Genomic DNA, 23,065 nt, shown 5'->3' on the forward strand with positions numbered 1-23,065 from the left:
CCCAGCGAGCAGAATTCTGGCTAATGAGCCAGTCTGGCCTGCATTGAGGAAATCTGTCCCTTACTTTGAAAATGGGTATCACCAACCACCAGCTCCTCCCTGGCGCCTTCAGAAGCTAGAAATCTGGAGAATAACAAATGCAATTAACCCCCCCCCCAGCTCCCGCCTCTAGTTCATTCGACCACAGGCAAGAGAGAGCCACTGCGGGCTTCCTCTGTAACAGAAGCACAAGCCTAGGTTCTCTAATAAAGGCTCAAATACTGTACCTGGAGGGAAGGCAGTCTGGGTAGGCATTGTGCTGACCACTGGTTCCAAGGGATTAGGCTGATATATTGCATCTACAGGGTTAATAGTACTCTGAGACAAAGAAACATAGTAAAGTTATTTTTAATTAACATTCTCTCCCAGACTGTCCCTCCCCCATGTGAGAAATACCCACATTTATGACAGCAAAATCCTACAGTCAGCTACATGGATACAAGTTTGCAAGGCAATGAAGAAGAAATGAAAGCCTTTCCCCACAGAGAGGCACAAGCAATTGTTATAATTAAGGAAAGCAGACAAAGAGGAAATGAAAATTAAATGGAAAGGGGTTTTGGAATGGGGGATAGAGATTTAAAGAGATACCACCTCTAAATACATCCCAAGGGCTCCCATGAATGTGCAGCAATTTTTCCAGCTACTTAGAACTTCTTCTCTTGCCTTCCTCGTCTTGATCTACATTTCACACCTATAACCAGCTAGTGAATCTGACCTGCCTTCACACTTGGCCTCATTTCACTCCAGAACTACCTAACATCATCATGGATGCACAGTGTAAGCTTCAGACAGCAGAGTGTACTAAAAGCAGGAAACATCAGTCTTTGAAATAAAGAAAAAAGGTTTTCTAAGTTTCAGGTGGGAGAAGAAAATAAATGTTCACGTAATTTACAGTTTTAGAAGATATAGTAGAATATTTCACCGGCTCCAGGGAACTTATTTTTCTAGTGATTCTACAAAGATTTTATTCTTAAAAATCTACCATGTCAGCAAGCAGGTGGGTCCACTGACCCAGAGTGGATTCCAATGTCTCCTTTGTTGTTTTAGGAACTTTGACTCCATTAATTAAAAAAAATTTACTGTTATCTTTTATATTTAACATCATCAGAGTTTCCCCTGATATCTCTTCTACATGCCATGGAAGAAATAGTATCCTTTTAAAAAAAACCCTCACCTTCCATTTTAGAATCAATACTGTATATTGGTTCTAAGGCAGAAGAATGGTAAGGGATAGGCAACTGGGGTTAAGTAACTTGCCCAGGGTCACACAGCTAGGAAATGTCTGAGGCCAGATTTGAACCCAAGCCCTCCCATCTCTAGATCTGGCTCTCAATCTACTGAGCCACCCCTGAAGAAATAGTATTCTTAATGATGAGAGAGAAAGACAGTCTGGTGCTGACAACTTAAAGGAAGATCTTGGCTAGAAGGTAGAATTGAGACTCCCTTGTTATTTGTAAAGGGCAAAGTGGACCCAAACCAAGAAAACTACACGCATTCTTTATCTTGCTTTGGTTTCTTGAAAACTTTAATTTCAAAAACACATTAGAAGATGTTTAGAGAAGGAAAAAGCAAAATCTTTCTGTGGGGATATAGTAGAGAATGATGTTGGTAATGAAGAAAATGGTACTTATCAAAGTTAGTAACAAAGTCCTAAGATAAACAGAACAATAAAGATTTTCCTTGTGATCAAGAACATAAAAGGACTTTGTAAAGCATAAACACCTTTGTCAAATCTCTTAAGGGCTTCAGAAAAGACAATAAGGATTTCACACTGATAGAGCTGTGTTCTACTTGAAAACAATTCCCCATGGTTATTAAAAAAAAAAAGAAAAAAAAAGAAATTCCTGGGAAAGCTCCCTTGCTCCAGGCTCCTTTGTGTGGCTGACAAGGCTAAATGAACAAAAGCCTGGGTCCTAGAATGGCTTATAAAATCAGCACCCGGCATTTTGAAAGTATTCTGCTCTTAAATCCTTGAAAAAAGCATTGAAAGTCACCAGTAACATTCAAGCTCCCAGACTCAATTGTTGCTCTTGCCAGTTTATGCTGGGTGAAAAGATAAGGGCTCTTTGGGCAAATGATGAGGACTTTACATCTCACTTGATCCTCCCAATCATTCTGGGAAGTAGGTGCTATTCTTATCCCATTTTACTGATGAGGAAACTGGGGCAGATACAGGTGAAATGATTTGCTTAGGGTCACACAGCCAACAAGTTTCTGAGGCTGGATTTGAACTCCCGGTTTTCCTGAATCCCAAGCCCAAGCATTGTAGGTACTATGGTGCCACCTAGGTGCCCAAGATAATCAATGCTCTGGAGGAGCATCATTCCTTGGCAAATATTACTTAATGTCAGGGGTAACTAGGACTAGAGCCGGGAAAGAAGTCCTAGGTTTAAATTTGACCACAGACACTTCCTAGCTGTGTAACCTTGGGAGAGTCACTTAACCCAAACTGCCTAGCTCTTACTACTCTTCTTAGTACTGAATCTAAGATGGAAAGAGTTAGATGTGTATGCATATGTTATATGTATGTATATATATGTAAGTGTGTGTGTGTGTGTGTGTGTGTAAACTAATGTCTTCTTTCTTTATTGTTCTTCTGTAATCAACTGTAGCAGGGGGTTGCTATGCACATCTTGAGATGTGCCTACATGCAGTGGAGATTTTCCATGTTGATCTTTTCCTCTAAGGGCTCCACACTTATTTTAAAACAATGATTCCAAGCTCTATTTCTAGAAAAAGAAAGTTTGCAAGGTTTAAATGTTGAGAGTCCCTAAGAGGAAGTTGTCACCAGGGCTGGCAAATACCCATCTACTGCCCTGAGATTTAGGAGCTGCTCTTCCAGGATTTTCCAGTGTGCCTGTCATCAATTTGAGGTTGCCCTGGCCCAGGAGGAACATGCTTAAAACATGTTCTAGGGAAGGAGCAAACAAAACAGTGACACCTTAAGAGAGCTGTGGGAAGCTTGGGAGAAGTATCCCTAGGAAGGACAAGTGCTTTCAGCACTGAGACAATGTCTCCATGAAGACAGCACAAGGTAGGTTCCCCCCCATCCAAGTTCAATAGCAGCCCCTTCCCCATCCTACCCATAAACTCCAGGTTACACATTCCTGCTTTAGAGGGAGAGGGATTGGTATGACTATGTGAATCCTTAATGTTCCCAATGAATGCCTTCAACATACAATGATGAATAAAGGCATATTCCAGATATCTGCATACCCCAAATGCCCGTTGCTCCTGGGGAGAAGTGGCACTGGGGGATGGATGGTCCCTGGACTGTGGTCCTCCTAAACAGTATGGCTTCCTTTTGTACATTATGCTTTTATCACCCGCTAAACTTTTTGGGAGAAAGTTATATTTTCAATTTGGAGGGAAAGAGCTTCATAAATTGAATGTCTTAATACATTTCCAGCCTGATTTCACCTTATTTGTCCTAAATTTGCTGATTTTTTCCATTTCAAAGTCTTTTAAAGTTCAAGATTTGAGGATTTCGCCAATCCACGAACACTTAGAGATTTTAAGAGAATTCTTTTTTCTTGACTTTCCCCTTATGATATGAAGTGGTCCCTCCTCTTTTCAGTTTATTAGGGGGCCAGCCAGAGTTTGCTGTCTATACTGTGTGTTTTCTAAATATTCTATCAATCACCCAAACTCCCATCAAGCTGATACTTTTCTTCTGCAGCAACCAGAAAAGCACCTGGTCTTTCAAGAATAGACATACCCACAGTAATTGGGTAAAGCAGTAGGGCAAAAAAGGGTTCAGTTTGGTTTCTAGACAGAGTGGGCAATGACAAGATCCATAAGACTGAATACCCCCCAAAGTATACATTTATAAAGTAATCATAATTTTTTTAATGAAATGGAAAAAGGAATCAAATACTCAACAACTGTCACATCTGTTCTTAGTCATTCTGTTTCTGGCTAAAATACAAACAATAGCTCCGGCTTTAAACTTGAGCATTTGACAGTCCAAACAGCTACTGGAGAAATCATACTGCTTAACTCTTACCAAGAGTGACATCCATAGGTCCTATCTTTATTAAAGAGTGTCCCGTGATTTCATACAGAATCTTCAAGCACAGGAATGTGTTGCACAAATAGAGAACAGGAACTCAGAAAATCACCTGGGATGCCAAGACCTCAGAGAACTTGCTCATAGTTCTGAACCTACTATATGCAGTGGCCAAACTGAACCCGAGTTTTCCTGACTTCATCGTCAGATCTTCATCTTCTATCTCTTACAGCTATTCTCAAAAGTAAGAGCTACTAAGAATATATACCAAGGTTCTCTGAACACAAGACAGAAATACACTTAAAAATTCTTGCTTTCCTCTCCCTTAATCTGGAGAATCGAAGTACCAGAAACGTTCCATAAAACTACATTGCAACATCTTTGCAAAAAGTCAGTCCCAAGTTTCTTCCCCTTTGTCAGAGGCTATCCCTTCATCCCTCGTGTCTGTGGAAGCACCTGGAGAGTGTTAGTGGTCCCTACTACATTCTTTTCAGGCTAAAGAGACTTTGAACACAAATGGGATCAGAACACAAATATGTCCTCTAAGGTTGAGCCTGGCTGCATTCAGAGAAATTTATTACTAGAAAGCTCTGAAGAGCTGGAAGGGAGAACGTCAAGGTCATTTGGTCCAAGCCCCTCCTATAAGAGGAAGAAAAGAAGGCCTTAGAGAAGTTCAATGATTTGCCCAAGGTGACAAAAGACAGTAAGCAGCAGAGGCAGTATTTAAACACAAATCCAGTGTGATTTCACTGCACAAGCCTGACTCCGTGACAAGGCAGAGGATCACTAAATGTCAATTTGGACCATAGGAATTCATGCAGATCTTCCACTACAGTGTGGAGGTGCAACAGTGAGTAGTATCCATCCACACCAATAAAATAACAGACCATTTAAAACAATGAGGATAACTCAAAATGGCTCTCTACCTAGACTGTCTTCAGATCAGGCTATTGTCCACACCTGAAAGGCTTACAAATTAAAATAGTGACCTAGAAAATGATGAGGTTTGTGACATACCACAATGGTACCTAATGAGCCCAAAGGAGCAGGGAACTTGGAAGTAAAAACTCTATCATGTCAAGAAAGTGGGATCAGTGACTCCCTGGACATCTCCATGTGTGTAAATTAAACTGAAGGATCTTGTGTGCATTCTCAAAGGCCTAATCAGTAGCGTTAATGAGTAAATTATTATCTGTATGCATTCAAAGAAAAAAAATGGATTTCTTTTACTAAGCTTTAGTGAAGGCCTTCACTATAGAAGGAGTTAATCAGGTGCTTCTGAACTCTCTCCTGAACAAGTTAAAGTTACAATGAAATGAGCAAATCTTCAAACTTAAATTTCACTTCCAGCCTCATAAGGTTACAATTCCGACCAATAACCAGTGTTTTCTGTCTTCTGTCAAGAAAGTTGAGAAGGAAGAGGACAGCAAAGCTCAATATAGACTACTGGAATGGAGGTGTTGTGGACCAGGATACCATGGAACCAAGGAGGTGGGTATAACAACCACGCTGGCAGCACCCAGCAAGGCCTGGGAAGGAGCTAGTCTAACCCGTGGCAGGATGTGTTGGTTGCGACGTGCTTCCACAAAATTAGAGCACATACCACAGCAAATATAATACAATGATACGTAGGAAAATTACAAAAATATCTAAAACCTATCTAGAATGGGTTATGGTTTCTTCAAAACAAAGAAACCCCAACCAAACAACCAAAAGTCTCTCGTTTAAGATACCAACAGCAGTCTAGATGACAGTAACATAAGATTCCTTGTTTCTGTTGAATGGAGTTCAAATTGGACAGAACTGAAGTGTGGACATTTAAACCCTAAGGAGCGGCTAAAGACAGCACTACCACATGCCCACTTGTGTCCCGAAAAGCTGGATTTCCGCTCCATGATTACTTAATGCAAGCAGGGTAATTTGATTCTATAGGAACGTAAAGCAAATTTGTAAAATTGCCATTTAAAATCCTATTAGCAAAAAGCAGCCAATTTTGTTGCGTATTGATTAGTGAAAGATGGCCAATTTCAGGAGGTTGAAGAAAGTGACCCGAGGAGAAAAAGGAGGGTGAGTTGAAAAGAAGACAAGTGGTAAATGAGTGGAAACTCAGGTCTCTGCTGTGACGACTGGTTTTAATGCTCTGCAGAAGTAAAGGGAATTGAAAAGATTAGATTAAACTTACTATCAATCCATATGCGTGCTTCTCCTCATTACTTTGGTCCTTAAGGAAAAATGTTAAATATATTAACAATCTTTTACAAGTCACAGAACGCATACTCCCCCCATGTGAATATCAACTTGTCTTCTTTAAACAGCTCGAGCAGTAGCCGATGATGCCGGCACCAAGGCCACTTTGGAAACAGTAATCCCCCTAAGCACTGTCTACAGATACTCCATCGTGATCATCACTTGGGCAGTGGGCCACAACCTTCCAAAGAATACTTTAGGGACTGCATGGCAATATTCACACCAATGACTCACGCTAACTGGGTACAGGAAACATTCATTCTTCATGATTGGTCAATCTAAATATCCTTAATATAGCCCCACAAGGTCAGACCAATGATTCTCTCTACATTTCCACCCTTTACTCTCTTCTTGTACTGGAGCCATGAGGTGGAAAGAAACAGGAGGGCAGGGCCAATACATGCATGTATACATCTAAACAGAGTTGATTTAATCCAATTTAATTCAACCAAAGTTTACTAAGAGCTTGCTCTGTGCAAAGCACTATACTAGAGCCCTGACCAGGGTACAAAGACAAAAATGAAAGAAAGCGTCCTCCCCCTCCAGAAGTTTCTAATGTACACAAAAAAAGCAGAGTATGAGCAAAGTGGAGGAGGAAGAGAATACTGACAGCAGGAAGTACCAGGGAAGAGAGGCTCAGAGGTGAGAAGAAAAGAGGACACACATCCCAAGTTTAATAAGAGATGACTTGGACAAATACAAAGAAGTAGGACATGAAGTATTACATCTCACCAAGATATAGCAAGCCAATTCAGCTGAAACTTAGGATTCATTGAGAATAACAAAGGGTGGCTAAGTGGATGTAAAATATAGACTGTGGAGAGCATAAATGTCAAGGGTTAAGTGCTAAGGAGTTTGCATATTATCCTATAGGCAATGAGGGGCCCAAAAAGGATTCTACAAAGTGTGACAGTCAGACCTATGGCACTAGAAAATTATTTGAGAGGCTGTTAAGATGGATTAGGGAAAGAAGAAAAACTCTTGGCAGGGAAACAGACTAGTAGGTCATTAAAGGAGTGTGTAGGTAAAAGGTGATGAAGGTCTGAATGAAGTGGTAGCTATGTAAGTAGAGGCAGGGCCAGAGAGAAGAGATGTTGGGGACATCCATGTCAAGACATAGAAAGAGACAGTACATGGGGTCTAAGGGAGAGGAAAGAGTCAAAGATGACTTCAATGACTGCAAAGCCGGTGGTCCCCTTAACAGACAGATGGAAATGAGGATGACAGAAATATTTAGGGAAAAGGATAAGTTCTGTTTTGGCCATATTGATTATGAGAGACTATTCAAGAGGATCTCTGCAACTAGGAGAGGGAGATACAATACTATGTTGGGGGTGGGTGGGGAGTTCTGCCTGGATATACAATCTGGGAACCATCTATGAAGATATGATGCTTGAACTGATGATGTCATCATCACGGAGACGTGTGGAGAGTTAAAGGACAAGAGATTAATTATCTCATAATAAGATACTTACCCCACTCAAGTTCAAAATAATGTAAATATCCCATTAATTATAGGGACTCAGAAATGCAGATCACAATACAACCTAAAAACAGGGGAATAACTGGAGAGCTAGAATCTGAGAGCTGGGAAAACCCTTAAGAGTGCATCTAATCCCCCAATCCACAAAGGATTCTCTTCTATACTAAACCTGATGAGAGCCACTTACTCTCTGAACACCTATGTGATGGTAGACCCTCCATTGAAAACAGGGAATAAGTTAATTTTCTCTAAATTATGAAGTTAAATAATGCTATGGAGAAAAAACAGGTTCTATAAATATCATAAAAATATAAGATTTAGCCTCAAGTTAGATAACTTAAAGTTCTATCATAAAATAATCAACTAGATGGTAAACTTTGAATCAGGTGTTTAGATTAGTTCTTATATAGCACATATTTCTCTTGAACATTCCATTAGATTTCTTCTTTCAGTGTCACTAAGACAAGGCTATAAACAAGAAGGGATAAGCAGGATAAATAATAATGAACATGAAAATAATTATTATAGATAAAAAATTACTGAAAAACTATAGAGGAAAAAAACAGGTTATTTCTTATTTAGATAATAAAGGCCTACACAAACCCATTTTTACTGTTAATTTGCTAGGAACTTAAATCAAAATGGTCACATAGCAAATAAAGCATTAAAAAGTTATTTCAATATTTATGTTAAAATGTCAGTGGTAGATACTGCTTTCAAATCAAGAGTCTGAACGATATTCAGAACTCCCTTTCTGTATGGGATCTGAAGAGTTAGCAAAAAAGAATGATCTGGCTTCACCCGCAAAGTTAGCCTACATGTGTTGTTGGGCTATCAATTCCCATCATCTTTAATAACATTTCACAATTGGAGGGGACAACCAAGTTCAGTTCTAAGCCCCTAAAGATGCCTCCAGTGAGGGGGAGCTCACTACTTTTCAAGCATCACCTTCTGCTCTTCCTGGTCCTGCCCACTGGGACCAAGGATAATGGACCTATATGCTGTATGCTGGCTGACCTTTGTTCAAATCAATGAAGATAACCATTGTGCCCTTCCCAGTCTCCTCTTCTCCAGACTAAACAAAACAAATTTGAAACCAGTTTAGATTTTTAAGATTTGTGCTGAAGATGGAAGCAAGGCCAAATAACTGAGGATGAATACAAACATCTTGCTTCATGACTGGCCAGAGGGTAGCACAGGGACAAGCCTTACTCCTTGTTTGTTGACCTGAAACAAATTATCTCCCCCTCACAAGGCTTCCCAACTAGAAAATAAGATTAGGTGTGGCTATAACTGCCTCAATTTAGAGCAACATAGCATGTCAGGCAGGTGAGGGCTGAGATACACATCAGATCACCACTCACCTTCATCATCTGACCTCACTGTTTATCTACCTAGACTCATTAGCCAATAGTTAACATACTCCCAGGCCTTTCCTACTCTCCCTGCCCTTGTGATATTGAAACTCTACATGGCAAAGAATGACCTCTTCATCCCAGTTACCTGGCCTCTCATTCCCAGCCCTAAACCTGCCTCTCCCAATAGTTCTCTCCAGATATGGCCATTCTTTCCTTGATTATGTCACCATGACAGAGATCTGGAAATCTTAAGAGCTGGATAAAACCCAAACTCCTGCAAATTTGAGCAGGCTTTTGACTAGTATTGTAGACTTGAGTATGTTTAAATCTTGGTACCACTGTCCAAAAATGAAGCTTCCTTCATTTCTCTGCAGGAATATGTTCTTTAATCCTAAATATTCTAACAACATTTTTCTTGAATATAACAGAGTACTTTTCAATGAAATGAAGTCTAGAAGTCTTAACAGCATACTGTGGTGGAGGATTTTTTTCATTTAAGTAAAGTAAAGAATTGAGCAATACAAGAAAAAGTTTTGGGGAGAGCATGGTGCATCTGGAGACTCCCCTCTCTTGCTATCTTATGTCTAAAAAAAAGCACACAGGCCTCTACAGATGAGCTTCAAGGGGCAAAGGACTGGACTAGGTCAGAAAGTCAGGCTCCAGATTGAGTTGGTGCTGAACCGATCCAATTCTATTCAAAAGGATCTGCTATGTGTCATGTATCATATTATGGGTTCTGGGATATAAAACCAAAAATTAAGCAATACCTCTACTCAAAGAGCTAACATTGTTATAGGAAAAAACTACATTTCCATAGATATAACTGAGATATAAATACAAAGTAATTTGGGGAGTGGGAGGCGAGAAGAGGAAGAAAGAAGCTCTTCTGAGGGTGGTGATGGTGATAAACAGGAAAGCTCTCTTGTAGGAGGTAATATTTCAACCAAGCCATAAATGACAAAGGGTCTCAGACTCAGCTTTCTCATCTCTTTAACAGACAATAAGAGTCTGGTCCACCTCACTGAGGAACAAGTACTTGGTAACTGTCAAATACTACACAAATATAATCAATCTCAGGTCTTCCAAATAAATATGCAAAAAATTAAACTACATAGGCCAAAGTCTCCAAAATTCTCTTCATCAATCCACAAATAAAACAAAAACAAAAAAACATGAATTATGTGTTGAAGGATTTTGGGAAAATCCAGTTCCTGTTTTTATCAGAACTAGATTTGAATGGGAAAACTTCAAAAATAATTCGCCAAGCTTGTCATGTTAGTAGCTCCCCAATGTTCAGATGATGAACATATGTCTATATGGACAGACTATCAAATGAAGGGGATCCATTGTCAACAATGAAGACCATGGCCATGATTTTGACTAGTGAAGTCAACATGGTAGCCATATCCCTCAAGACAACTTGGCCAAATGGCTCCTCTTCTCAACTTTCCACTCCTCAGCCAGAGTAGACATTTTAAGGTTCCTCCCTAAATCTGGAAATTTCTATTTGACTCCTAAAAAAGTCTAGGTATGATGGCCTCTATGAGATCCCACAAATCTCTAAGAGCTCCTATTACTGCTGAGATTCCCAAGATTATTATCATTATACTACCTATCTGTGTCAGAGTTAAAATTATATAATTTTGTGTAGCTTTTGGAAGAAAGACCTCAAGAAAATTGTTGTGGATCCAATCCCCTTCTTTGGCCAGGTGAATAACTAAACCAAGCCACTGAAAAAGATGTTTACTACCTTCATGAGTATCAAGTGTTAAACCTTAAAAAAAAAGGCAATTCTCCTGTTTTAGCAATTGTCAGCCTTGTTCTCAAGCTAAAAATTTTAAAGCATAACTCTTTCTGTCCATTTTTCTTTTAACATGAAGAAAGCTGCTTGCATTCTGCATAAAAATACATTACGCCCTTGTCAACAGTCCTCTTAGTTAATTACTCCTTAAGGAGACAAGGACTGTATTTCTCCCAAGTGAAAATCACATAGGCCCGTGTTGGTGAAGGTGTGGCATGTGTGCCCTAGAGTGCCAGAGGAGGCTGCTCTGTTCCCCCTTCTCCACTGCACCTGAGGACAATTCTCACATGCCTTGCCCCTCTGTTCAGCAGCCCAATGTGAGCACTTCCTCTCTCTGCTGTCTGGGATAATGGGGGAGGGGTGGAGAGGTTTCAAAGGTGGCTTAAAGGTGCATTTTGGGCATAAGATCTCTAAAAGGTTCACCAATGCTGACCTAGGCCTTTTCTCTGAAAGGGCATATTTTCTTTTTTCTTTTCGGTAGCCCTTTTTTAATGGTGGCCTTCACTACTATTAAGTCTCACAATTCTAGAGAGTTATATTGATAGCAAAAAGGCTTACCTCTAACAAAATTAATTTGACAAAGAAATGGCAAAAAACCCATTTACTGAGTTTTTAGGTTATCCAAGGTAAAAGACCACAAAAGTGCAGGTTTATTAACTGGGCTTAAGCACTATAGTATTTAACTTGTTGGTGGCAGACTAATATCTAGTTCTGAGTTAAGGTAATTTGAATCTAAACACATTTCAAAGGCAGAATCAATGAAGCAAGGCAAGGTTTTGCAATAGGTAGCTAAAACTTGAACTTGTGAGCACTTGGGGGCCAGATTACTCCCATAATGCCACAATAATTTTGTGAGGGAGTTGCACATACATATGAACATTCCAACAATGTCACCATGCATATGAACATTCCAACAATGTCACCATGCCCATGAGACTGGCCTAAACATTCATGTTCTCTTGCTCCCTTAATTTCAAGACAAAAATGGAAGCAGCAACTGCACATAGTCTGCCTTTGACAATAAAATGTAATATGCAGGGAAGCCACAAATTATATCTAATAAACAGATAATTACTACACTTATAGGCATACCAAAGAGAATGGCAAGAATCTAAACTCAGTTATATGACCTTCTATCCTTCTCATTAGGAAGTCTCTCTTTTCAGAGTTCTACATAGGAGGGGCAGAGACTAGAATTTAAAAAAAAAAGAAAAAAATTTTTTCAAAGGATATAAAGTTTTCTAATACTTCCTACACGGCACAAAGTGTCTCGACTTTGATTCTGTTTCTCTATGATAATAATATTGGGCAAGTGAATTCTTGTAATTGAAATGGCACACAAAATACCATTTTGGTAGGCCAGCAAAGTCACTCATACATTGCCAAAACAGGGGATGACAGAGAAAAACATAAATGATCAATATCAATGCAACAACCAATACTAACTCAACCAATATCTCATGACAAAATACTAACCAAAAATTCTTTCAAAAGACGAAAAATGCCCAAGCCAAATGAAATCACAAATTCTAGGAAAGGCTGATAATGTTGAGGGTATTTTTTTTCACTTCCGAAGATTTTGCCAGTCATAGATATTTAAAATTACTCAGAATGTTTATTTTATTTCATACGATGTCTAAATAGGCCAACTACAAAAAGAGAACTTGGACAGAAGTCAATTCATGTGTTGCAAGCTAAATTCCTGCTGTTAAGTTAGTTCTTCATCTTAATTCCATACTAAATGAACTAGAAGTAAAGTTACTTTTAAAAATTAAAAAAATAAAACACCCCTCCCCTGATTCATTTCTACCTCATCTTCTGATTAATTTTTTTCTAAGGCATAATCCCTTTTCTCATTTTTATGAGGAAAAGAGAAGACCTGCCAATGTTGTTCAGATGGGTACCAAAAGCATCACATTCCAACAATATTCCCAATTTATGAGACTGGCCTAAAACTACAATATGTTCTCTTACTCTCATGATACCAAGACACACAAAAATGGAAACAGCAATATTTCATTCTAGCAAATGTCAAAGGCTCAATCTAGGAGGAAGATGGAGCCTCAAATAAGTCCTCTCTTTTTCTTCCCACCACCACCAAAAACGACCTCTCCACAGCAGACCCATGCAAAGTGTTAGCCAGGCATAGCATGTTGTTCCACCACACAAAGAATTTAGTTTCCTGCAGAAAGTTACCAAGCTGATCCCATAATATTACTACCCTCCTAAGAAAAGCCGACATTATATTGAACAGTAGATTCCCATTAAGTTAAGTGAATCAAAAGTGAAGTTTACTTACTTTAGCAATCTGCAGCAACACAATGCAGTGTTTAATTGATTCTACCATGTTCTATAAAAACAAAACACCGATTTTAGGATTTTATCCAAATAATAACTTTGTAGGTGTTTTCTATGTTTGAAGACAGTCATATAACGTTGGCAAGTAATACTGGTTAAGAGGCTCCAAATCACCTGTGGCAATCTGGGCCTATGAAGGCAAAGGGAACTAAAACATTAACCACTGCACTGAATGAAGAACGCCTGGGTCTACAATACCAAATATATGCTTCTATTGAACTGAAAACAACATAAACTAGTTTTTCACCAATCACATACACTTACAAAAATGAGTATGTCTGTTCAGAAGGAGAGGAATGATTCCCCTTTAAGCTCTTAGATCTTTTATCATTATTATTTCTCTAAAACAGACTCAGCTAAAGAGAAATTCCTACAAAAGATTTACCCAGAAATAGGCAATTTAAAGGACACTCTTATAAAACTTGTAGGCCTGAAATGTGGGGGTCCTTCCTAACTTTATCATTTAATATATTTTTTTACTATTTCCACAAAAAAAGACAAGCTATTCAAAATGGCTTGCTCATTATATAATGACAGGAGTCCAAAATGTTCATAAGGAAATTAGGAAAAAGACAACATGTTCACAATTACTATATATATGTATTAATGGCAACCTTTAATGAAGGATCTCAAACATCTACGACAGAAAACAAAGCAGCAGATATCTAAAGTGTGTGTCAGTTTGGCAATTTTTTTCAACCCTAACTCTAAGTTAAGCACCTTAATGAGATAAACTCTCTTTGTAAGTCAAAATCAATGCTGATCTATCACTACTACAAATTTGTAACTTTAATGGAAAGAGTAGTTACAAAGTCTAAGGCATGGGGAAAGTTTGCAAAACACAAAACTTACATTTGTGGTCTCTTTGAGAGTCTCAATTTTCTGTGAAAAATAAAATCCAAAATATAAACCATGAGAAGCATACAGGAACGTTTCTACTATTAATACTAATTATAGTAAATTAAGATTATATACTGTAATGAACATATTGTCACTGGAGGCACTTTATTCATGGGGCTCTTTGGGATCATCTGAGCTGATCCCTTTGTCCTAGAGAACAAAGTGAGACCCTCTAAAAAGGGGCAGTAACCTCCCAAGATTGCAAAGGTGGGTAAGGTCAGTGAACACCAAGCCTGGCTTGGGCCTGAAGACTCTGGGCTCCTGGGCTAGTTAGGCCCTTTTTTAGTTATACCAGTGTTTCTACCTAAAGGTGATAATTAAAAAGCAGCAGCAGCAGTAGTCCTAGCAGCCCTACACTTAAAGATTCCAAATAATTTGAGGTTGGAACTATTACACACACTTTGTGAGTCAAAGTCCTTTAAGACAAACTTGACATCATTTTTACAAACAAGTTTCGGCTCATCAGGAAAAAGTCATGATTTCAATATTTGCTCTCTCAGGTAAAGATGTCTTTTGAATAGTTTTCATATATAACTTTAAAAGGCAAAAACATTTATTTTAAAATGAAAAATTTTGCTAAATTTATTACCCCACCAAAGAAGAGAATCAAAACATAGAACATAGGAATGGAAAGAAGTAAAGAATCATGACTATAGTACACATTATAAAAGGTCTGAAAGAGAAGGCAATTTATTCAAAACAAAAACAGCAATGGTGACTGGTAAGCTGAGTTACTGCCCTAAGGAAAACCAGAGAAAGAGGGGGGAAAATAGGAAGTTTTAAAAACAAAAAACAAACCACCCAACCAAATGATAACTGCCCCGAGCCCCAAGTTATGAGCCATGAATTTTGAACCAGCAGATCGGCACGCAGGGGAAACGGCAGGAGCAAAGCTATCAAACCCCAAGGTGTTGTGACTAATATCAAAGTTCTTTCACTTTCCTGGCAATCCCAACAGTTCATTTTCTAAAGTATGGACTTTTCCAAGAAATCAGAAAGATGAGAACTGGAGCAAACTATGTCCACTTGGAAGAAGATGGGACAGGCAGCCCTTCTTCTCTCCTAGATGAGGCTCCAGTTGAATTCTGGAGCAAAGACCAGCCTTGCTATACTGCAGTGCAGAGCTATTCTGGATGAAACAGTCCTGTGGGAACTTCCCAGGAAATGCTGTTGGTGACTCCAGCACACTCATTGTGGGCCCATAGAAACCTATTCAGTGAACTTATTGAACACTAAAAGCCAACTTCAGTACAACTGTCTTAATTAATCAAATAATACAGAAAAAACAAAAATTAAAGGGGGAAAGAGTTACCTTTCTCTGATCATCATCTTTGCAGTTTTGAAGCTTATTATCAAAGAGCTACAAAATAAAAACCACATACATCAGAAGTTATAATCTAAAAAGCTACTTTAATATTTAAATAGCATTCATTCATGCAACTTGCAAGAGAGAAATGGAGTTTTGAAAGATGTGTGTTGGGTTTTTCTTTATTTTAAAGATAAGACTTTGGCTATGCTGAGATCTGGGTGAAACAGGAGAGGCAAAAGCCCTATGGGAACTTCCTAGGGAACACTGCTACAAGCTTCTGAGGCAGATGGCTCAATGAGTCAGGTCCACCAATGTATCTTGCTTTTCTACCCAGGATGAACCAAAGAACACATGGGGCTTCTAAGACTAACTACACTAATACTTCTCAAAAGCCAAGAAAGGCCCTTTCCCATATTCTTCCAATGGAATGCCTGCTTCTTCCTACTCCCCAGGCTCTCTACTTTTGTTTGTTTTAAAGAAAATGAAATGGGGATGAACAAGGAGTAAGTCTGTAAGTTTTTAAGTGGCGTCTTATATGCCTTTGGTGAATGTAGGGAGATACACACAGATTCCACAATAAGTTTCCTCTGAATTGTACTAGCTCCCAGGGAATTAAAAACGTTTGGCTGCGGCCTTTCTTATAAGCATTAAGAGCTGAGTACATGCTAACAACCACAAAGGTTTTTATAAACCATTACAAACATCTGTGCATTATTGTCAAAGTAACTGGATTATCAAGAGAAATCTCTGAAATTGTCAGCTTCAAAAATAGCTAGAAGCTAGAGAAAGGTTTTCCAAATTGTTTTTTAAACTGACAGGAGAGCCAGCAATGAGTGACAGCAAAGTGGAGCTCTGATCCCCCAAATTCACCTGTACACCATTCACTCTCAACCTTATCCAACCTACCTTCAGTTGATCAATCAAGATTTGCAAATATGCATCCGCCTCTGTCAGTTTCTTATCAAAGTCCTGAACGCTGGGAACAAATCCAGAATCTACACCCTAAAGAGAGAAAAATGTGTATCATACAATTATCAAATCTATGTACAGAAAAACTAATATCACACCAAATACTTTGGCTCTCATTCATGAAGACACCTCAAATGAAGAGTGGCTGATGATGGGGAATGTCTAGGATACTCAAATGGATCTAGAATCTTAACATTTCAGGAATTCCCAAAGTCTATGAAAGGGTGACTGAAAACTCCCCATATCCAAAGGGTACAAAACAGCATGAATCCTTCTCATGAAGCAAGTGTCCCTTAATGCTGAAAGTGCATACATTAGGTAAATTCCTGGCTAAAGCTGCAGCCTCCCCCCAATGGAAATCGTGCCACTTCTTCACCAATCATATCCTTGAATCAATTCTACAAGCTTCTATAGATACTTCCTACATTAACAATGCAGGGAACCTGCTGATTAGACAGTTTTTCTCTTCAAGAACCCTACTCTGGTTTCCAATTACCTCCTTACCAGACCAAATTCCTTCACCCGCATGAAACTTCTAATAAAAAGCCTTATATTAGTTATTGTTCGTTCTAGCACTTTCCTGGCCCCACTTTTTAATCATCTCAACTCTTTTTATGTCACCTTTATGTCTTTAAATTCTCTTCTTAATGTAGATACCAATCATCTCAAAACTAACTAAACACCTTTCCAATTCTTTCAACAAGATCCTAAAAGTCCACACTTTATGTATAGTTTTCTCTATCTGAGCAGAAATTAAAAAAAAAAAAAGTTCTCTCTCAATTCCCTGTGTACTGTGGACATTTATTTATAGGACCAATGGCTCACTGCTTAGTTTGTTCAGTTGCCTATATTTGTCCAATGCACTATATCTCATCTGATTTAGATAACAAGTTTTAAGATGGCAAGATTTGTATCTGTGTTTAACTTGACTAATGGAGAATTTAAGGGGATTGATGAATTCTAAAAGTCAATTTGTCATAATGTTGACAGTTACAAAACAGATGGAGTTGGTATATAACCCACTGGGGTCTTGCAATCTTTCAATTGTCATCCTAAGAATTGGAAGTACCCGGACCATCAATGTGAAGGGTAAAAATATTTAAGAATAGGGCAGGAAAAGACAGACTCATATAGGCCAGTTCATTCACTATGCCTTCCCTAGAAATTTTTTCCTAATATCCCATCTAAGTAAGGCTCTTTGCAACCTCTCCCTAGTTTTTCCTAATTTTGTCCTCTGGAGCCAAGCAGAACAAAAAGCTAATCTCTCTTATCAACTTTAAAAAATTTGATAACAGCTATTATGTTACCCTTATTTGTTTCAATAAACACTAAGCCAAACACAAGAAGAATTAAGTGTCTTTACTAAACATCATCAGTTATACAATATCTTAAGTCACTGGGGAATTTGACTGCTCTTAATTTTTTTTTCTAAATTAAAAAACAAAACAAAACCAGGAATGGTACTAGCTCACCCACTAGTGGTGGGTGTGGGTGTGTAAGAAAGAGGAATAATGTGCCAGAAAGAACATCAAAGGTAGAGATTCTAGAAAGCTTTCATAACCAAAGCATCTTCATAAAATAGTGACCCATCTTTTTTTTTCAAGATTTAAAGGTTTTGCATTTGAAAATTGAAATGCAAAAAGATTACGAGAAAACCCCCATAACTTTTGTTTGTTTGAAATCTTTATCTTTTGTCTTAGTATCAATTCTAAGACAGAAATGTGGCAAGGAAAGGCTAGGCAATCTGGGTTAAATGACTTGCCCAGAGTCACAAAGGTAGGAAGTAACTGAGGACAGATTTGAATCCTATATACCCTGTTTGTGTAATTGGAACTGTCCAATCCATAAGATGTAAGAGGAACTACATTTTGGCATTAGATAGCAAAGGCTAATTACTTTCAAAGTCCGTCTGAAAGTCAGAGAATTAGAAAGAAGGTATGCTAAGAGCAAACAGGGTTAGCATAGAATGGGCTGATTATCTATTATAGTAAATTATGAGCAGCAGCAGCAGCAGCATATACCCAATTCATTTGTGAATAAAATATAGGGTCTGAGAAGAAAAAAGAGAAATGTGATTTTTCAGAATTTAGGTAGGGGAGCATGGGGAAGGAAATATGTTTAGTGCAGTAAGAATTTTTCAATCTGATTCTTGCATCCTTTCCTTACTCTTCAAATTTTTTACCTGTAAAGGTCAAATTATATTAAACTTATCATTTGAAGCAAGTCATTTCAAAGTACTTTGGAGTTCTTGAGACTTCTGAGATCACAGAGAACAACCCATACTTGATCTATTGGGGTTAAAAACAAACAAACAAGCCAAAACAACACCCCCCCCCCACTAAACTTAGCCTTACTTCCATGTGATAACCTTCAGAATTACTTGAACAAAGCTACCCATAAAGTTACTCTTCCCTAAATCTTTTTACTTCCAAGTTAAGACATTCTAGTTCCTCTGATACATTTTCTTATGGTATGAATTTCAGCATCTTGGCTATCTTCTATCGATACTTAACTATATCCTCCCCCCTAAAAATGGTGCTTAGAACTGGACACCCAGATATAGTCTAACCAGAATGCTGGGCAGGTCTCTCTCTAATCACAGCATAGGATATTCTACAAGCTGCCCTATTTTACTGATCAGATTTCTCCCTCTATCCCATATATTTTTTCAGATAAAATTCTTTATGCTTAACTAACCAGGCTTTCTGATCCTCTATTTGCAAAAATAATTACCCGAACACCAGTCTAGGGCTAGACACTTGATAACAAGATTTTGAATCCTCGCTGCCATTCTCGGTCTGACCAATCCTCATCCCATAAAGGTCACTGTAAATTTGATCAGCATGCTGCTGTAGGGTTCCAGATATAAACAAACCACGAAAGTATTAAGATGCATTTAATAGTTGGTTCTTACGAGCAATATGCTCATGTACCAAACTTATGGATATATTTCTAATATTTCACATAAATGATTTCTGGATCCTTGCATTGAATTGGGGCTCAAATCTTGTGGTATTCCAATCCCTCCCCACGCCTGCAGCCTGAAGGTCAAATGAACCTCTGGCTTGGGCGCTGGCTACTACACTGTCTTAACCTCTCTTTTATCTTGTTGCTATTTACCAAGCTGATGCTAAATTATCATGTCACATGTTTGATCAACTATCCCCATTCCTTGAAACTTAAATAAAAATGTTTTCATCTGTAGTTTGCTCTTTCATACCATCAGAGGGGCCAATGGCCAGGCTAGATGCTATGCTGATGAATCCTGTGCCTCTTTTCTTGATTTATGTCTTCCTTTCCTTAATCTTTAAACCCTTCCACCCAAATTCCCTCAGTCCCTAGCTTCTCTTTCAGGTGGTCAATACACATAAGAATATCTTGTAACTGCTGGTCTGCTACAGCTGCAAAGGCCATTAAAAAAACAGTGATTAAAAGAAAAAAAAAGTTCCATCTAACCATTCTAGAGGGCCATTTGGAACTATGTCCAAAAGGCTATAAAACTGCAAATCCTTGGATCCAGTAATATCACTACTGGGTCTGTATCTCAGAGAGATAATAAAAAAGGACCTACTTGCACAAAAATATTTATAGCAGCTCTTTTCATAGTGGCAAAGAATTGGAAACTGAGGGGATGTCCATCCATTGGGTAATGGCTGAACAAATTGTGGTACAAGTTGGTGATGGAAAACAATTGTGCTGTAAGAAATGATAAGCAAGATGGTTTCAGAAAAAGCTGGAGAGAGCTGCAGGAAGTGATGTAGAGAGAAATAAACAGAACTGGGAGAACATTATACACAATAACAGCAACAATGTACGATGGTTGTCTGTGAAAGCTTGGCTGCTCTCAGCAATGCAATGATCTGGGATAATCCTGAAAGATTTATGACAGGTAATGCTATCTACCTCCAGTGAAAGAACTATCATCTTTCACATCAGTGTATTTATGGTTTTACTTTGGGGTTTTGGTTATGTATGAGTATGCTCTTACAACAATGACCAAGATGGAAGTATGTTTTGCATCACAAAAATAAAATTAAAAAAAAAATTTTTTTAAGTTCAACAGTAAAGAGTCAAACAAGGATCCCAGTGGTACTTCCCTGGCAACCATAAACAGCCATGCAATTGGGTCAGGATCCACCTAAAATAGACGTAATGTTCTTTCACTTCTTTCGTTGGACTTTTGTCCCCTAAACCTTTGAGGATTCCTTAACTGTTTTTTTACTATGTTGGACTTAACTCTCTTGATAAAGGGCAGAGATTTTGAGCTTTTGTTGGGCTATAAGCCGTTCTGGAAATTTGGAGAAACCTAGAACACCCACTTTTGGAGAGTAATGTTTTAAATATTTAGGAAATGTTGAACTTCAGCTAGAGATTAATGAAAATTAGCAAGCAATTTTCCTCCCATGAAATCTATATATAGACCCCCCAGCTTTGTGAGCTCCAGGCTATGAACCTAATCCTCTGATAGTTAAGTAGGAAAATATACACAGAAGGCAATCCCCCACTTTTCCTTTTCAGTTTGAAGGCCCATCTCATTTTCAAACCCTTCAAAAGATCCCTCTTCCAAATCTTAGAGGCTTGGATTACCACCTATATTAACTTCCCTTACAGTCTCCTCTTGTGGCTGTCAGCTTCTCAGATCTGCCTCTGAATGATCATCTTCCACTTATTCCTACACTAACTTTACCCATTATCTACCTAACTTCCCTGCCTTATCTATTAAATACATAGTTTGTAAGTTATGTTTATAAGCACAATGGCCTACATCTACCCCAAATTCTCCCAAGTATATACAAAATAATCAACAAATAAAAACAAAGCAACCACAATTTCACCTTTTTTTTTTAAAAAGTTTGCTGATAATCTTAAAGGTATTCTTGAAATAAACAAAACAAGGAACTTATTAAACTGATGAAAAACATGGATGTGGTATTTTACCGAAGGCTCAATTATCTTAAATCAGTAAAGCTAATAAGCATCTTAGTTATTCTACAGATTAGCTGGCACAGTCTCAAGAGCCTTCTAAGAGGGTAGAATACCAGCCAATGTGCATCCCAGTGCCCAAGTCATTGTCCCCTAGTCAGGTACTTCCTATAATGAGGCACCACTACCCATTGTGTAAAGTAATTTACATCTAATCATACCCTTTTAAGTTAACCCTTTAGAATATACAAGGCAGTCATGAGTAGAAAAATCTAATTTAAAATAAACAAAATGAATCATGTAACCATGGAAAAATATTCTAAATGAATTAATTTTTTTTTAATGGAAGATTTGCCCTCCCCACACAAATCTTTCAACTTTACTTTTGCCATTTTAAGGGAAATTTTTACAAGACATTCTTCCTCCCTAAGGTCTAAGGAAAACAGGGAAGAGAAAATAAAAGCTAAAGCCTAAAGGAATCATTTAAGTCTTATAATTATATCAGAAGGACAAGTACATCAAGAGGCATTCAGAAGTAAATTCAACTTATATGGACAAACAACAACTCTGGACCTAAGACCAGCTCTTGCAGACATTTTCACATTCCATTTATCACCTGAACTCCTCTTTCCTTTTAAGTTCTCTTCATTCACCTTTTCTTATTTTATTACTTCCTTCTATGCTTATGTCAATGGGCATGGCTTGGCATCACTGGTGGCAGCCAGGGTGAAAAAAACTTGTGGGTTCCTGTTTTAATAGATCTACAAACCCTCCACACTGGGCATAAAAGACAGTACTACAAATTGAGAAATTCCAAAGACTCTCAGTAAAAATGTACAGATGGTCTAGTCCATAGAGCCATTTGGAAACACAATGGAAATCCTGGCCCTGGAAGTGACCAGGCTTTACAAAGTCATAGTCACAATCAATTACTAAGTATCTACTGAGTGCCAAAGCACTGTAGCACTATTCTAGGCACTAAAGTTACAAAACCAAAAATAAAACAATCTCTTCTTTCAAAACTAAAGTTGAGTACCCTGTGCCAAGATAAAGCAAACATGGGCCATCTCTATTAAGGGATAAGATCTACAGAGAAAAATGCCAAGGCCAAGAGTACTTACCTAATGAAGTAAAGTGTGAAATGAATTTCTACAGTGGTTACTGAACCAAAAAAGGCACTCCAATTGTTCAGGATATTAAAAGGAGGAGAGGCAGATACCTATGCTAAAGAGAGTTTCAAAGAAAGACTACTAAACTCATCAAAGTGGAATTCTAACGGGGGAGGTAGTCTAACTGCCTCAGAGGAGCTCTGCCCCAAAACAATATCCCTGGCTGTCTCTTGGATTAAAAATTTCAAGCCAACAAAAGGAAATAAAACTAAGTCTATTGCCATGATGATTTTAGTTGAAACTAAAGGGATAATGCTGATGTGAAGATGGCATATACATGAACATATGTATGTATATAGGTTGATGTCTGTCAGCATCACTTCATACCTGCATAAGAAACCAAAATATACCTACTTAGAACACTTACCAGGTAGTGACTGAAAATGAAGTGCTAATAATTGCTGGTCTTTATGCATAGGAACAACATTCTTCTAAGTTAACGAATAAAATAGCTTTAGTTCTAAGATATAACATCACTTCAACTGTGTGGGGACTAGCCA

The 23,065-nt window shown here is 38.2% G+C and overlaps 1 protein-coding gene across 21 annotated transcripts in view; it reads right to left on the reverse strand.

The window, feature by feature from the left end:
• OSBPL9 (oxysterol binding protein like 9) overlaps nt 1-23,065 on the reverse strand; it is a 148,812-nt gene that overhangs the window by 13,548 nt on the left and 112,199 nt on the right. For 8 of the 21 annotated variants that reach the window (XM_003340074.4, XM_007480180.3, XM_056815145.1 and 5 more), the window contains 6 exons: nt 16,411-16,506; nt 15,508-15,555; nt 14,148-14,177; nt 13,237-13,287; nt 6,231-6,269; nt 267-357 (listed from right to left, as the gene is read on the reverse strand). In XM_003340074.4, the coding sequence (XP_003340122.1) occupies nt 267-357; nt 6,231-6,269; nt 13,237-13,287; nt 14,148-14,177; nt 15,508-15,555; nt 16,411-16,506 (355 nt within the window). The remainder of the gene's footprint in view (nt 1-266; nt 358-6,230; nt 6,270-13,236; nt 13,288-14,147; nt 14,178-15,507; nt 15,556-16,410; nt 16,507-23,065) is intronic. The other 13 variants (XM_001362475.4, XM_003340073.4, XM_056815147.1 and 10 more) reach the window with 3 other exon arrangements.

The sequence above is a fragment of the Monodelphis domestica genome, chromosome 2, assembly GCF_027887165.1.
Source record: "Monodelphis domestica isolate mMonDom1 chromosome 2, mMonDom1.pri, whole genome shotgun sequence".
Lineage (NCBI taxonomy): Eukaryota > Metazoa > Chordata > Mammalia > Didelphimorphia > Didelphidae > Monodelphis > Monodelphis domestica.